Source organism: Gobio gobio (assembly GCF_949357685.1).
Source record: "Gobio gobio genome assembly, chromosome: 15".
NCBI classification, from domain to species: Eukaryota; Metazoa; Chordata; class Actinopteri; order Cypriniformes; family Gobionidae; genus Gobio; species Gobio gobio.
In genome coordinates, this window is record NC_137108.1 from 40558043 (window position 1) to 40576169 (window position 18127).

An 18127-nucleotide genomic window follows, 5' to 3' on the forward strand; every position below is an offset into this window, starting at 1 on the left:
GGTTTATCACTTTCCACACATGCCAGGATGACGAAACGTAGTGTTTTTACTAGTTGCTATATCAACACTATATAGAGAAAAAAATTGCATAAAAATCAAAAAATCTTTGGAAGATATCACTGAACATTTATTTATCCATAGCAAAAGTAAATTTCTTACTTAAGTTAATTTTTCATCTCTGTTTTTTGTTTTTATTTAAAATCTGATATTATTTTAATCTTATATCTGTTATTTAACAGTTAAGATCATTCTTTAATGTTGATCTAACAGTAGAAGACACAAGCCGGGGGTTAAATCCCAGTTGTGCAGGTGGGAACATTGTCACACTGCATTACAATGCCCCTATTTGACATATGCTATTATAGTCTATATGAATTATATCGAGAAAAATGTGAATAATGACTGAGAATGTTCAGAAATGCTTAATTGTTTTTTTAAACTATGCTGTGTTTTTGAAGTGTTTGTTGTCGAACTCAAAAATGTGTTTATTTTTAATGATTAAAAATGGCATTATTTTATTTGAAAAAGTTAAGAATTGTATTTTATTGACAAAATATTTGAGTTTGTCTTGGATATTATTTTGATTAGATCAGATGACATTTAAGCGGTCATTTGGTCATGTTACAATGTACCCCTCACATGTAACAATGTACCCCACCTGGGGCATGTTGTCACATTTCACTTCCATTCTTTCAGGGTAAATCAAGAAAAAAGTATTAATTGTATTACTGAAACAAACCCACATAATTGTATAGACATGTATGCAATTAATGTGGGGAAAAAATAAATACTCTGAACCCCAAGTGGATTTAAACAAACTGAGAAAGTCAAAAAGCGCCCCGCTCTCCCCTAATAGCACACCTCACTTCAACAAGTATTGACATTCAAAATTGTGGCAGTGTGAGTCAGACAGGACAAGAAATCACTTAAAGTGTGAAAATTACAATAACAAGGAACAATGCATTTCAAGGTTGCTGGCAGGCACAGCGGTTTTTGTGTTTTAGACAGTGTGCCTTCTGTCAAATAACTTTCCAGCTGAGCCGTCAACAGACCCAGTGGAGTAAACAACAGAAACATGTCATTGCAAACAATAATATTTCAAGGGGAACTTACCATTTGTCAGATAATGGTTTCACTTTCAAGTGGTGGGCTTGTGTTATTTGCACATTAAATATTCAATGTTCTGTGTTTTATTCATCTAAACTCCTGTTTCGCTGCAGGCTTCTTCGCTTTAAACTGCACTGGCACCGTTCACAGTCTGATGCTAGTTATTAAACAGTTTAACAAACCAAACCCATCTCCTTTATTCATCATAAACAAATATCCTTTATTTATCATACTCGAGATAATCGCATAAAAAATACATGATCATTTATTGAGCGGTTGTCATAATAAATTAGAGGTTTTTCATGGAATTGTTGTTGTTACATATAGCACAATTCATTTACATACTTTTTAGTCACATTCACTATAAATACCTAGGCAGTCAGTGGATCCACATTATGGATCCAGATCCCAAATGTGATCCAGATCCATAATGTGACAATGCAATATAAAACTGCATTCACTGATGTCTCACAAGTACTGCATGTAAAAGACAAAAAGGCACACCTGTGCATTTCTATGATAAAACATTTTTGCAAAATTGAAGCTCTGTGACACATTAACAGAAATGTTTTGCAAAGCATCTGTGTGTGAAACAAATGGCTCTCAAGCACCCATTAAAGTCTGCTTCTCTGAGTAATAGAACACTTTGAATTTTTTGCCCTTTCAAAGTCAATGACAATGCAGATGGTCACATCCATTTACAATCTGCTGCTTGGCTCAAATGAAAAATTTAAGTTGTACATTTGCCATTGAAGCCACTTCAGTGTAATGGAATAACATTTTCAGTGCAAAAATGGTTTTGAGTGCACCCTGATTTAATGCCACTTCATCTCAGCCTGTCCTATCATACCTGAAAACGATCATCATCTTTCAGACAAATGGAAGAAAGGGGAAAAGCTAAACTATATTTTGACCATTTGAGACCTCTGGCACATTGCTGAGGTAATGTGAACGTAGGTCAATGTGATCTTTCCTAATGGCAAGTGTGATTTAGACAAACAGAAGTCCTGGGTGAGATACTAGCAATTGACAATTTCCCAGCCCAAGAGGTCAAAAACTGATGAAACTGAATGATGAAAAGATATTATATTCCTCATCCAAGATCAATTTCACGACAGATGAACATAAAAAATTGATTTAATTCATGTGCCACATGGGGACAGTCAAATTCTACAATAATTTCACTGCTATATTACTGAAAAAATAAATTATTTGATGGCTCATTCACTGCAAAAAACAATTTTAAATCTTGTTTTTCAGAAGAAAATATCTAAACCTGCTTAAAACAGCATTTACTTAAATTGCATGAGAGAAAAAAAGTTTATTCTTCCCAAGCCAGCAGCTTTTTTCTTATTTTAAACAACATAAATGAGAATTTAGGGTGGTTTAACAAAGAAAAAAAAAGGTTTTGCTTTTCAAGTCAATGCATCTTCTTTTAAGGACATTTAGATATTTCTATTGTTACAGGAAAACAAGATAAACCGAACAAACATCAAATTATATTAACAAGGTTTTTTGAAATACATTACATTTTCAAACAATTGGATGTACTCTTTTCCATCCTGGGTTCAAGTAAAGCATGTTGTTTTTATGTTAGTGTGTATTTTTCGGACCCTTTCCAGGAATCATAAAACTGCCCATCAAAACCTAAAATCTTTAATAAAAGCATCTCACTCCGTCAAAAATAAGTTAGTGTAAGTCATACTTTTCCAACGAGACCCTCAGCTGCAGTCCGCCCACTAAATATAACATCATTGACAGAGACACCATTGTAAGAAGCTCCCGCCAGTGTAAGGGGCAGATTGTGGTTGCTGATGTATTGCCTCATCTTTTCTGAAAATAAGAAACAGGCACACACAACCCTCATTTCCAACCCTCAGAGAACGGATAGTGGAATGAGTTTGGGTGATTAATAAACTTACCAAGTCGTTTCCAGTGTCCTAAATGATACTGTGGAATGCAGTTCTGAAAAAAGAATCACATAGATAAAAAGATTTAATAACAGGAATGACATTCATTAAAAAAAGATATGAGATTCCAGATAAAATAGCAGTCTGAATATCTCTTGTCTCTGTGAGAGTGTATAAGGCTAATTAAACTGTTCAAAAGACATCGAGACAATGTAGTATGAAAAAAGTGTGGGCGCGATAAGGTGGAAATTCTCTTCTTGCTCTATGACCATATAATTAATAATAAGTCATTCAGAAATGAAGTAGAGCAGCTAGTTGCTCCTTTCGACCCCCAACGACAGTCTGTCTTCTCCAGCCAGAAAACGACTGACCCTCTTTGAGCCCTCCTGCCACAGCAGCACTCGCTTCTGTTCTGCTCACTGAACTCCCTGAACCACAGAGAGAGAGATGAAGGGCAGGAGTAATGTTTAAAGAAATGGACTATCTGCCTTGATTTATGTCAGAACCGAATCCCAGAGAGACGACTGAGTGCATCTGGTGGCTGTGAGCACTGTAAAGATAATGCTATGCATGGCTGACTCAAAGGAGAACTTCGATAGTAAAAAAATCTTTTGGCTTTTTTTTTTTTTAAATTAAGGTGAATTAATAGGGCCATATTCTGTAGCAATTACATTTTTTTTCTTCCCAGATGCCAACCACAGTTCAACCAAAAAAAATTCTAAATTAGTTTTACATGACCATTTTATACAATTTCTCTGACCCAGAGAACTTTATTCTTTAATTCTATATTTCAGATTACTACATTTCAATAGAAAATACCATTTCAGTCTTTCTACTTAAAAATGTCACATTTAACTCAAATTGACCACGAACACACATAATATAAAATGCATGAATATATAGACACCATATTGCCAAAAGTATTGGGACACCCCTCCAAATCATTGAATTCTGGTGTTCCAATCACTTCCACAGCCAAAGGTGTATAAAATCAAGCACTTAAGGCATGCAGACGCTTCTACAAACATTTGTTAAAGAATGGGCCACTCTCAGGAGCTTAGTGAATTCAAGCGTGGTACCGTGATAGGTTGACATTTCCTCACTACTAAATATTCCACAGTCAACTGTTAGTGGTATTATAACAAAGTGTAAGCAATTGGGAACAACAGCAACTCAGCCACGAAGTGGTTGACCACGTAAAATCACAGAGCAGGGTCAACGCATGTTGAGGCACACAGTGTGCAGAAGTCGCCAACTTTCTGCAATAGTCAATAGCTACAGACCTCCAAACTTTGTGTGGCCTTCAGATTATCTAAAGAACAGTGCGTAGAGAGCTTCATAGAATGGGTTTCCATGGCTGAGTAGCTGCATCCAAGCCTTACATCAAGTGCAATGCAAAGTATGGAGGCAGTGGTGTAAAGCACGCCGCCACTGGACTCTAGAGCAGAGGAGACGTGTTCTCTGGAGTGACGAATCACACTTCTCTGTCTGGCAATCCGATGGATGAGTCTGGTTTTGGCGGTTGCCAGGAGAACGGCACTTGCCTGACTGCATTGTGCTAAGTGTAAAGTTTGTTGGAGGGGGGATTATGGTGTGAGGGGGTTGTTTTTCAGGGGTTGGGCTTGGCCCCTTAGTTCCAACATGACCCATGAGATCCATAAAGACATGGATGAGTGAGTTTGGTGTGGAGGAATTTGACTGGCCTGCACAGAGTCCTGACCTGATAGAACACCTTTGGGATGAATTCGAGCAGAGACTCTGAGCCAGGCCTTCTCGCCCAACATCATTGCCTGACCTCACAAATACGCTTCTGTCATTAAAGTTCATGTGCATGTAAAGGCAGGCGTCCCAAAACTATTGGCAATATAGTGTATATACACACACATACATATACATATATATTTACCTTTTTACACAAATTTTTATTTTATTTTTTATTATAATTTATTGAAAATTGACATTTCATATTTGCCACAATTTCATTAAAAGCAATAACTAACTCGAGGCTATATTTATATAATTTCTTTTATTTCATATTTTTCTCCATTTTATAATAGCTATAAACTACTCATATAGCTTTGACCAAGGCAAATGGGGCTTTATGCACTTTGCATAGAAGACCCCTTACCTGTAATAAAATCACTGTTATGCACAGCTTCAGTGGCTTATTGCTTTTTTCAACACAGTCTCACCTTGAGTAAAGCAACAAAGCTCCAGATAGGCTGTGAGGTTACACCCAGGTGAGAGGTCACGGCCTGGGTGGCTCGATCCAACAGCTTCTGCTTCGTCACCGAATCAGGACTACCAAACGTCTGCTCAAACCAGGCTCCCCCCATCATCACCTTCACACAACACACACACACAAACAGCTAGAGCACTGAGCTGCAATAATTACACTAGAAATTAACAACATTCACAGAAATGGCTTCTGTGATGATAACAGCTGGAATCGTCCTCATAACATCCACTCACGGGACTGATCTCGCAGCCTGAGGGGGTTACATTATGTTATTCAGGATGCTTACACTGCTCAAAGCATATTTCAGCTCCTCTAATGGCACTCAGGTCCTGTACGTTTCTGGCATCTTGACTATATAGATGTTTTCAAGCACATGAAAAACAACATGTTCTAAGCAAAGGACATCAAACTATTAAATGAATAATGATTTAAGTGGAGGAGATATGAATAATGCAATAGCATTTTTTGTTTTGAGTACCACAGAGCACTGAAGGCTATTTTTATTACCCCCTGTAATATGTTCCTGATATGGGACGGTAGAAGAATTCCTGACAGAAACTGACAGAGGCCCTGTTTACACCTGGTATTAAGATGCGTTTTGGTCGATCGGATCACAAGTAGACGAGGGAGACACTGCTTACACCAAGTGTTTTAATCCATCTCTTTTGTCCACTTTTAACCACTTCTGTCCTTATTTCTTCGAGGGGAAGGTCTATGGGCGAATGTAAATGTATGGGCTTTTTCAGATCTTTCGATCTAATGTATAAAATAAGCTCAGGAAAAAGTGGCTGAAAGTGGACAAGCTCAAAACATTAGTCCACATTTACACCTGTATTTAGCGTTGTGCGATCAACCAAAACGCATCTTAATATGAGGTGTAAAAAGGACATCACAAATCGATGATGAGGCTATCGGTTCATAAACAGACCTTCAGGTCATCAGGTTCATTTCCTATAGTGTCAAATAGTCACCAATGTGTCTTTAAAATGTTATTGCATTTCTTAATTTTTTTCTTCATTTTCATTATTTTCATTTTGCCAGATTTCTGTTTTCTTGCCTTGTCACACTTGAATGTTTAAACTTCAATTTTATAGTAAAAATGAAATTAAAATAGTTTATATAAAAATATAATAAAATGTTTTATACTAGGAATATAATAAAGTATTTTATACTAAAAAGAATATTTTATAAATAAATCAATCTTCAAAGCTTTTTAACAAAAATCATATTTCCAATTCATGTGATATTTATGTGTATAATGTGCAATATACAGTAGGCTAACTTTCAAGTTTCAAAAGATTTTTTAAATGTTTTTGAAAGAAGCTTTTTATGCTCACCATTCTGCGTTTATTTGATCAAAAATACAAAGAAAAAAAATTAATATTGTAAAATATGATTACAATTAAGAATCAGTCAGTCAGGCTTCAGTGTCACATGATCCTCCAGGAAACATTGTTATATGCATATTTGGTGCTCAAGAAATGTTTCTTATTATAAGCAGTTTTGCTGATTCATATTTTTGTGTAAATCGTGATAAATTTTTTTCAGGATTCTTTCATGAACAAAAAGTACCAAAGAACAGCATTTACTTGAAATAGAAATATATTGTAATAATTTAAAAGTCTTTACTGTCATTTTTGACCAAATTAATGTGTCCTTGCTGAATAGAAGTACTAATTTCTTTCAAAAAATAAAAAATAAATTACTGACCCAAACCTTTAAAGGTTAGTATATATGAGAGGTCAGTCTCACCGTCAGCCTAGTGGTCGGTTTTCCACTCTGATTGTGTTGTGGAAATGGAACAGAGTCGTACACCACCCCTAACAGACCTGGATCTTCTGAGGAAGGCACCAAATGTCCAAAGCCCTGAAATATTTAGAGCATATATACAAACATACACACTCATTATTAATAATGCCCACTCATACATAAAGTGCTTTGATATTTGTACAGTGCAGTTAGGAAAGATCTTCTAGGCAATGAGAAAATGAATTGAACAAAACAAGCAGACTTGAGCATTTAATGATCTAGTGCAATGGTTCCCAAACCGGGGTATGCCAGGTGACGGAGGGGGATATGCGAACAAATGAGTTTTGCCATTAGTTTAATTCTTCCCAACCTTAAGATAACTGTTATCAGCCCAACAGTGGACCATGAAACCATATCTGCACCAGCTGGGCTGTATCAGCATGGAATAGGACGGTTGAGCAATGACGGTTAGGCCCGGCAGTGGAAAAGCAGCTTCTGTTACTCTGTTCTCTGTTTTTGTCTCTATTTAAAATCACTGAGTGAAGACTTACAGTAACAGGAAGAATGAAGCCTTCATATTCCAAATTCACCACCGCAACGGTTACTGAAGCGATGGATCGCAGCTGTTCCAACAGGGGATGAAAATCAGGGGCCAGTACAGAAGCCAAAGCTGGTGGACATATAGAAATCGCTTTAAATAAATACTTTCAATAAACTGACAATGTAGAGCACAGTGTGTGCATCTAAAGCGCCACACCAAAATAAATCACATTTTACATGAGTTAAGCTTGCAGTCTGAATTTCAACGAGAGAAAATGCACAATAATGTCAACATTTCTATTCAACTTTTCAGTTTGAATCAATCTAAGGAATCATACACTAAATGAAATTACTAAATTAGACTTAAAATAAAGAAAAACTAGCTGTGTACCAGAATAGGAAATATTGGATTTCATTTACCTGATGCAGGCAGGGTAGAAATAACATGATCAGCTTTCAAAGAAGCCCCATCGTCTAGTTTAATCTATTTAAAAAATATATAAGAAAACAAAACGTTTTAAAAATAAGAACACACCCACTAATAATAGCTGATGGACAGAAGTTGCGTCCCAAATGACGCACTATGCACTATGTACGCATGCACTATATGTACTTCATGCACTATATGTATTTCATGCACTATATGTACTCATGCACTATATATACTCATGCACTATATGTACTCATGCAATATATGTACGCATGCTCTATATGTACTCATGTACTCATGCACTATATGTACTCATGCACTATATGTACTTCATGCACTATGTACTTCATGCACTATGTACTTCATGCACTATGTACTTCATGCACTATATGTACTTCATGCAATATATGTACTTCATGCACTATATGTACACATGCACTATATGTACTTCATGCACTATATGTACTTCATGCACTATATGTACTTCATGCAATATATGTACTTCATGCACTATATGTACTCATGCACTACATGTACTTCATGCAGTATATGTACTTCTTGCACAATATGTATTTCATGCACTATATGTACTCATGCAATATATGTACGCATGCACTATATGTACTCATGCACTATATGTACTTCATGCACTATATATACTTCATGCACTATATGTACTCATGCAATATATGTACTTCATGCAATATATGTACTTCATGCACTATATGTACTCATGCACTATATGTACTTCATGCACTATATGTACTCATGCAATATATGTACTTCATGCACTATATGTACTTCATGCACTATATGTACTTCATGCACTATATGTACTTCATGCACTATATGTACTCATGCACTATATGTACTTCATGCACTATATATACTTCATGCACTATATGTACTCATGCAATATATGTACTTCATGCAATATATGTACTTCATGCACTATATGTACTTCATGCACTATATGTACTTCATGCACTATATGTACTCATGCACTATATGTACTTCATGCACTATATGTACTCATGCAATATATGTACTTCATGCACTATATGTACTCATGCACTATATGTACTTCATGCACTATATGTATTTCATGCACCATATGTACTCATGCAGTATATGTACGCATGCACTATATGTACTCATGCAATATATGTACGCATGCACTATATGTACTCATGCACTATATGTACTTCATGCACTATATGTACTCATGCACTCTATGTACGCATGCACTATATGTACTTCATGCACTATATGTACTTCATGCACTATATGTACTCATGCAATACATGTACTTCATGCACTATATGTACTTCATGCACTATATGTACTCATGCAATATATGTACTTCATGCACTATATGTACTTCATGAACTATATGTACTCATGCACTATATGTACTTCATGCACTATATGTACTTCATGCACTATATGTATTTCATGCACTATATGTACTCATGCAATTGCACTATGTATTTCATGCACTATATGTACTCATGCAATATATGTACGCATGCACTATATGTGCTTCATGCACTATATGTACTTCATGCACTATATGTACGCATGCACTATATGTACTTTATGCACTATATGTACTTTATGCACTATATGTACTTTATGCACTATATGTACGCATGCACTATATGTACGCATGCATGCTGTGTATGAATTTTATAAGGTCTTTCTGTCATTCACTATCGGAGTCTGATACCCTGTGCTACGTAATTAAAGCTGTGACAGTCGAGTGCATGAAGTGTCCAACATTCCATACTTCGTTTTTTCCGTTAATTAAGTTAATTTTCTATCTATACTAAAAAAAGTCATCGAATAGTGCATAAGTACGCAAATTCAGCCCATCTTAGCTGAATGTCAAAATATGAATAGTGAACAAGACCCTTCATGTTGGGCCATCATCTCACCTCCCAGCCTCCCCCGTCCATGTTCAGACTCTTCACTTTGGCATGATGATGAATCTCCACTTGCTCTCGCATCCTCAGCTTGTCCTCCAAGGCTTCGGGGAGTGTCTGCATGCCCCTCTTTAGAGACCACTGAGTCCAGGACTCTTTAGATGCTCTCTCTGCCAAGTCTGAAGGGACGACTTTAGGACCACCTCCTTAAATAATATGAATTAAACCAAACATCAAAATCCATTAAGTATAACATTTCATGCATTTTATATATAGCTGTATACACTGAGATCCAAATTATGCAAGTGACACATAAATAGGATTTTGGTAGAGAACATAAAGATTTTAGTTTTTCAAAGAAAGTGTTATCTTTTTAGATAAATGTATCAATGTCAGACAGGTTTGTTAACAGTTTGCCAGGTCTACTTAAGTAAATGGAAACCCTAGGTTGTTCCGCATTATTTAGCAAGTCACAGTTCTCCTGCAATATGGGGAGGAAGAAAGATCTTTCTGAAGATGAAAAGCATGAAACCATCTAATATTGTGTGATAATTGAATGGAGATTATTGATCTATCATAAGATTTGTGAGTAATTTTTGTGAGTAAAGGCTTAAGGAAAGTTTCTGTCAAAATTTTTGATTGGATTAAAAGGACAGCCATAAAAAAAGCACTGTTGAGCAGCAAAGAGGTATTTGAAGCTGCTGGTGTCTCTGGAATCTTGCTTCTTCAATGAACCATAAACAATTACTGTGCAAACACTCTTCTGGCGTTAAAAACTACTATCAGGATTTACTAAAGACACGCAGTGAAAAATTTGCGCTGGAAAGGTGTGGACAGTTATTTTTGCATTGCATATGCATTTGTAGGATTTTCCCTTTCAGACGCAAAATCATGGGAGGAGAGTATTTAAATGAATCACGCAAGGTGATTTACTAAGGTTTGCCCTCGTCGATTTACTGGTATTTGTGCTTTTATTTACACCCAAAAAAAGCAAGTCTTAAACCAGACGGTAATTTGCGCCGCTCTTGGTAGATTGCGTTGGTCATTATGGAAATGATCCGGCTGCGTCTGTGTTCTTTAATTTGCACATTGTCAGTAGATCATGCACAGAACTTTCCTATCAGCGCTTTAATGGGATTGCGCTCTCAAGATAATTTGCCCTGATTAGTAAATCTGGCCATATCAGTTGTGAGGCCGAAGAAAATTAATGTCACAGTTCCAATAACTTAGGACATTAAAGAGACCTTTCTACTGACAAACACCAGAAGAAAGATGCCCATGGTCCCTGATCACCTGTGTGAACATGACAGACCTGCTGCAGGAGGCATGAGGACTGCAGATGTGGCCAGAGCAATAAACCGAAATATCTGTAAGGTAAGCCTGAGACAGTGCTACAGAGAGACAGGAAGGACAGCGGATTGTCCTTGCAGTGCTACACACAAAATGCACCACACTAGGTTTACACCTCCAGCTCTCACCTGAACCCATCAGCATGCCCAGCACGATGGAGCCCCGAGACCGCTCTGCTTCATAAAGAGGTGGAAAGCAGGACCGTATACTCAACTCTCTGCAGTCTCCAGCAAAAACTCCTCTACACAGGCTGTCTATGGCTATATCTGCCAACTGCATAGAGAGTGAGAGAGAGACAATCAGGTGGGTTGAATCAGTTTCAGATTCTCTCCTGTCGCTACACATTTGAGAGTGATTGGTCATGGCAGCGAAGCATGTTGTACAGCACAAGGACAAGGTGGATCGTTTAACAGGTCATTGTGCCTCTGTGTTCTCACCTCAGAACCCAGTCGTCTGGACACAAATGCATGAACGGACTCGTCCTCCTCTTTCCCTTTACTGATCAGTATCTCCTTCAGAACACTCTGTATTATGGGACGAGAGAAAGGAGGGATGGTGCGGAAAACCCCACTAGAGGAAAGGAGAACAAGATGAGAAATATTTATGACTTTAATAACTGGACTTTATGGACTGAACGCTGGACTTTTCTCTCACCCAGGTCCTGATGGCATCTTGTGCAGCTGTCCCTTTACATACAAGAAGCGGTTCATAGACGCCACATGATCCTTCGTAATTGGCAGGATTTCAGACTCAAGATCCAACTCAGAGACCTACACAAGAAAACAATAACTAACAGTAAATATGAGCATTAATCTGTTAGGGCCTGCAGAAAGATACACTGTGAATACTACATTTCATTGGCCGGTACTTAGACTTAACAGCCGTTTCTATCTCTTAGAATGCAATTTGCACATTTCCTCAAAGTACTTCAGGAAAATGAGAGATGATGATGCATATGCATGAAAATTCAAATAATGTTAGGAATAAATGGCGGTAGAATGGTCTATAGCAAAGGTCTGTAGCACTTTATTTAATACTGTTCAAAAGTTTGAGGTCAGTAAGATTTTATTTAGAAAGAAATTAATACTATTTTTAAGCAAAGATGCATTGAATTGATCAAATGTGACGGTAAAGACATTTATAATGTTTCAAAAGACTATAATTTCAAATAAATGCTGTTCTTTTGAACTTTCTATTCATCAAAGAATCGTGAAAAAAAATGTATCATGGTTTCCACAAAAATATTAAACAGCACAACCGTTTACATCATTGATAATAATAATAAATGTTTCTTGTGCATCAAATCAGCATATTATAATAATTTCTGAAGGATCATGTGACACTGAAGACTGGAGTAATGATGCTGAAAATTCAGCTTTACCATCACAGTAGTAAATTACATTTTATAAAATATTAATTATTTCACAATATTTTAGTTTTTGCTGTATTTTTGATCAAATAAATGCAGCCTTCTTTGCATTACACATCAGGGGCCCGTTCTTCGTACCTCGCTAACTCAGTTAGCTGGATTTGATTGTTGACGATTTGGCATGATCTTGGATTGTTTGGTTCTTCGAAGCTCATCCTGGACTTGCTGTCATAGTAACAGGTCCGTAAGCTTAAACCTACTCGGGAGCAGGCTTATTTCATGTAAACAGGATTAGATTGCATCTTGAGGTGATACTTAAAATCTGTCCCAGCCACTGCTACTTTATTACAAGAGTGCATTACTGAACCAGGGGCAATAATAATAATTTTAAATAATAATATAAAAATGTTATATTGTATATGTATATGAGAATGTATAATGTTGTGTATAATACTATAGACACAGCCACTTGATTGAGAGATTTATTTGTGATGGAATAATTACTTTATATAATTTTGTTTTTATTGGTTTACACACATGTTGTACAGTTAATCTGAGCTGTGCATTAAGTGATCACGGATATTATGGGATTGGCTTGATGCAGCGTAAGAGAGGATAATTTGATCTTGACCCATAAGAAATGTAAATACGGTCACGTTACAAATCTGCTTCAAATTAAATTAAAAATTAAATTACAACATTGAAATAAAAATGTAAAGGGTGTACAAATACTGTATAAAATCGTGAATATAAATAATTGGTAATCATGTTTAAAAAAAATTATTAATTTATCTATTATAACTTTTATGTTGGTTTGGTCGTTTGGCTGTTTCCTTATAAAGGTTCAGAAATTCGTGGGGGTTTTGTGTGTAATTTGTCAAGTTTTTTGCCAGGTGGCTTTTTAATTATATGATGTCATTACGTTGCTGTCTTGACGCCAGCCAATCGCTGCAATGCTGATCGTGGTTTCAAGTATCGATGCATCTGCCCTCTTCAGGGAAAAAAAGAACGCTCAGTAATCTTAGATCATTTAATCCAGATATTTTAATCCAATCCGCAAATTCGTTTGAAGAACCAAATTAGCCAGAGATCAGTTATCACGATTAAAAGATCTGGGATCTGTCAAATCATCTTAGATGTATTAAGCGAGGTACGAAGAACGGGCCCCTGCTCTAGCTAGTTTACTTATCTTGTTTACTATTCAACCTTGGCATTATTTATGTACTGCAAATATTGTTGGCTTTACATATTGTGATGTTCCTCATGTGTACAGTAATTCACTTAAGAGGTGGGTTACAAAAACTATTAAAAACATTTCTGAGATTATGCTGAAATAAAATTATATATAAATAATAGTTGAAAAACATTAACTAAATGAAAATGTTAAATGTTGCCTTGGCAATAAGATGAAACACGTTTAGTTGAAGCACTAAGATTATTAACCGGAAATAAAGTGATCTAAACTTATATTAAAATTAAATGTAAAAATCTAATAACGAAATTACATTAAAATTAACAAGAAAACTAAAACTATAAAAATAAAAGCTAATTTAAAATATGAATAGAACTATAATAAAACAAAAACTAAAATAACACTGCTTAGGACAAAACGATCTGCTAAACGACTACATATAAATATATAAGTAATAAATCAATGTAATGTAAATGTGGCCCTCTTGTGGCCATGCAACGGAACAACAATAACAATGGCCAATACAGAAATGATCTTAAGATGGGTGATATTAAAAGTTTTAAATTAAACTTTGACTCAATTCTTGCCTGAAGCTGATTCAAAATGAATGCACAATTTTTGGGCAAAATAATACTATGTAAATATTATTGAACATTGGTCTTTTATTATATTGCTGTTGCTGAGCAACAGTAATTGTTTAGGTACAACCCAATAATTGATTTTACATACCAATTATAATATCAGAGATTACATGCATGTGATCATGTGAATTGAAATTATTAAATTACTAAATGAAATGTAAATGTGCCTTGTAAACTTTCACGTAGCTGTATATAGATTTTTCTAATGACATATGTATACCATATTCAAAGTGTTCCGTCCGGTAGCACCGGCAGGTCGCACCCCTCGTGGTCCATGCTCGAACACCGCCCCATCATCCCGCCGCGTGGAGCTCAACCAACCCCCACATCTCCCAGATTCCTCCAGCAGCACGATCTACATCAGCAGAGGCGATACAGTGGTTACAGTAAAATTTGTTGATTAAAATGAAAGCAGATCTATTGAATCAAATCATCCCATTAAAAAGATCATCAAGCGGTCTAGGTCCTGAGGTTAGCAGTGAAAGTTTATTTGCTTTTTAAGAAAGTGACGCCTGTGTCTGAATTTCTTTTTACAATTTTGATCCCAAAATTATGTTTGTAAACAAATGAAAAATTCAGCTAAATCTATCATCATGTTCCACTCATTATGCAACAAGGGGTCTCTGCATGAAAAAGCTTGAAGACCCTTGATCTAAATGATCAAAACAATAAATGGGATATTTTTCAAATGAAGAGCATGTTTTGCCTGTGATCTTAACAGATTATATCTACCCTACCGTTCAAAAGTTTAGGGTCATTAAGCTTTCTTTTTCTTTTATTTTTTTCAAAGAAATTAATATGTTTATTCAGCAATTATGCAATCAATTAAGTAAAAGTGACAGTAAAGGAATTGCTGATCTTTTGAACTTTCATCAAAGAATTAAAAAACAATTTATAGCCTACAAAAGTAAGTAGCACAACTGTTTTTAACATTGATAATAATTAGAAATGTTTCTGTATCAAATCAGCATATTAGAATGAATTCTGAAGGATCATGTGACAATGAAGATACAATTGTATTTAGTTATTTCACATTTTAACCCTTAATTGCATACCTCGGGTCATTTACTCCCCTCCTCCTAATTCATTTTTTAAAGTTAGACATCATCCTTCTTAGTATTCCTCAATCAATCCATTTTAAACTATATAACAAGAAAAAAAATTATAATTGAATGCCTGTTTTTCCACTAGTTTTTTGTCAAAATTGTATAGGGTCGCTAACAACCCGAGGTGTGTAAGATAATTCATATTTTTCTTTCTGCACAATAATAAATGAATCCGTAATGACGAAATAACTGCAATTCACCTTTATTCCACAAGGTGGCAATGTCTGATACACAATGATGAATTGACGTTTCACTCATAGTTACCTCAGACAGAAAACGAAACAATAATAATTATAACCTGCAAAACTTGAAATGGCTCAGCGATTTACTGCAGAGCAAGTACTGAAAACATTCAAATATTACTGTCACTTGATGATGGATCTGGTGAAGGAAGCTGTCAGTGATCAAAATATTTATTTTCAAGACGTTGAAAATTAGTTTTGAGAATATGCGTGAGATCGCGAATATGATCCAGATGCAGAATGTACTGGGAAATGAGTTCTGACGAGGACAGTGATAATGGTATAAAACATCTGCTCAAACTGAACCCTTCCAAGCTCCAAAAGGTAACAAAATATTCTTCTATAATTGTTGCTCTAATATCAGGAGTTTTATATATATTTTCGCGACAGGTATAGATCTATCCATGTTAGATATAGATCCGGATCGCTAAAGACCTGAATATGTAAGAATGTTTGGCGAAACAGTCATGCATTTAAGGGTTAATACAATTTCACAACATTACTCAATATATTATTATTCACACTCAGTATGTTTTTTGCAGCCTTGGTGAGCATCTTTTTTGAACAGTTTTTATTCAAGGTCGACCGATAGTGGATTTTACCGATACCGATAACCGGTTAATCGACAGATAGTTTTTAAAATAGATAGATTATTTTTTATTTTTTTTAAACATAACACTCTATGTAAAAGAGTGCTGAACTTTATTACAAAAAATGACAAAAACAGTACTGAACCATGAAAATGTGAAATTAGAAGTCATAACAGAAAAAATTCTACAGAAAATAATTTAAACCTTAAAATAATATTATAAATAAAAGTTTCTTTAGCTATAACCTAGAAACATGTCATAGGTAACAGACTGCAAGTCCCATTTGTTAACAAGTATGTATTAGCTTATTTAGCTATAGCTTACATGAACTAAATGCATTATGCAACATTTTACAGCATGTATTAATATTTGAGCAATACAATTGTACCTTGATCATTCATGTTAGTTCATAATGCATTAATTAAGGTTAACAGATAAAACTAACAATGAATAATACCTCTACAGCATTTATTAACCTTACTTAATGTTACAAATGGAATATTATTATAAATTGTTACATATAAATCCAAACAGTCTGCTTTTTTAGAACACTTGACGATTATCTAGTCAAAATAACAAAATATGTATTGAAATCGAATGCGTTTCTGATTTGTTTATATTTCTGTCGGCTGCATGGCAATACAGTTTGCTTTCTCACATCACTAGTTGTTACATTGTTTTAGCTGCTAAATTATTCACTTATGCTGTACCTTGGAAACATTTGGACTTTTGCTCAGATGATGACAGGCTGACAGACCCCCAATCCCCCCACCAAGCACTGCTACAATCTTCTGCATTCAGCTCCAAACACTTCCACACCTGCAACAAGACAGACCCACGTCTAAAATGACAACGGATGAACATTTACATCAGCAAGACCATGAGTAAATAATACAGAAGTGTTATTGACCATGAAAATGCGCAGAGTTAACCTACTCAAACGTGCAACCTGTCCTTTCATAATTCAAGAATAAACAAAACACTAAAATTGAGGCACATTCTGCCATTTGGTCATATGCATTGAATGCATCTCTGACAGTTGAAAGATTAAGAAGGGTTTTCAACACTGGCATGGGGCCCTGCACTGCCACGAGTAGAGGTCCAGGGTGGAGTAACAGGGTGGTGGCCCCTGATAAGGTGATTTATCATATTCAAACAAAAGAGGGAAGAAAAATGTGCCCTTTAATACAAACAGAGCGTTATCTGTTCAACTGGTCAGAGTTGAACTTAATCCTTACATTGTAGACTAGAATGAGTCTCATTATAAAACAGACGCCAAACATCCTGCAAATAATAATTATTCATTGTAGCTATTTAGAAGAAAGCTACATTAAAAATGAATGTCAATGTTTGCAGACTTTCTAACATGCTTTACTTGCCTTTGCTATATATATAAAAAAAAAACAGATGACAAAATGTGTAAACGTTTGCCTAAAAACCCAGAATGACTGCTAAATTAGATACAAATTATATTATTAAAAAGTGAGTAAAGTCACTTCTTACCTGTGCATACAATTATGTAATTTGGAAAGCTCGGCTTCTGCAGTTACATAGTAACTCCAGAATGACTGCTAAATTAGATACAAATTATATTAATAAAAAGTGAGTAAAGTCACTTCTTACCTGCGCATACAATTATGTAATTTGGAAAGCTCGGCTTCTGCTGTTACATAGTACCTCAAGGCTCTCGCGTAGAAATGTCAAGAAGCCAGAGACAACAATGATGGAAAAAAGAAC

General features: G+C 35.5%; 1 protein-coding gene across 1 annotated transcript; it reads right to left on the reverse strand.

Annotated features, from left to right (window-relative positions):
• Positions 1-1308: 1308 nt before the first annotated feature.
• ppox (protoporphyrinogen oxidase) lies at positions 1309-18127 on the reverse strand. Its single transcript, XM_079837103.1, has 13 exons — positions 18014-18127; positions 17101-17209; positions 14673-14807; positions 11905-12020; positions 11688-11820; positions 11379-11523; positions 9913-10106; positions 7966-8029; positions 7557-7675; positions 7009-7122; positions 5210-5359; positions 3030-3072; positions 1309-2940 (listed from the first exon to the last, which is right to left on the reverse strand). Exons 2-13 carry the CDS (start codon positions 17185-17187, stop codon positions 2807-2809), a joined length of 1434 nt encoding a protein of 477 aa, XP_079693229.1. The 5' UTR covers positions 17188-17209; positions 18014-18127; the 3' UTR covers positions 1309-2806.

Excerpts from the sequence above, each read along its gene's own strand:
- ppox (XM_079837103.1), bottom strand. The coding sequence starts at position 17,187 with ATGCAGAAGATTGTAGCAGTGCTTGGTGGGGGGATTGGGGGTCTGTCA. Across the intron at positions 10,107-11,378 it reads GGGCATGCTGATGGGTTCAG|GAGGTGGTCCTAAAGTCGTC; the intron begins GTGAGAGCTGGA and ends ATATTATTTAAG. Across the intron at positions 7,676-7,965 it reads TTCTACCCTGCCTGCATCAG|CTTTGGCTTCTGTACTGGCC; the intron begins GTAAATGAAATC and ends TATGTCCACCAG.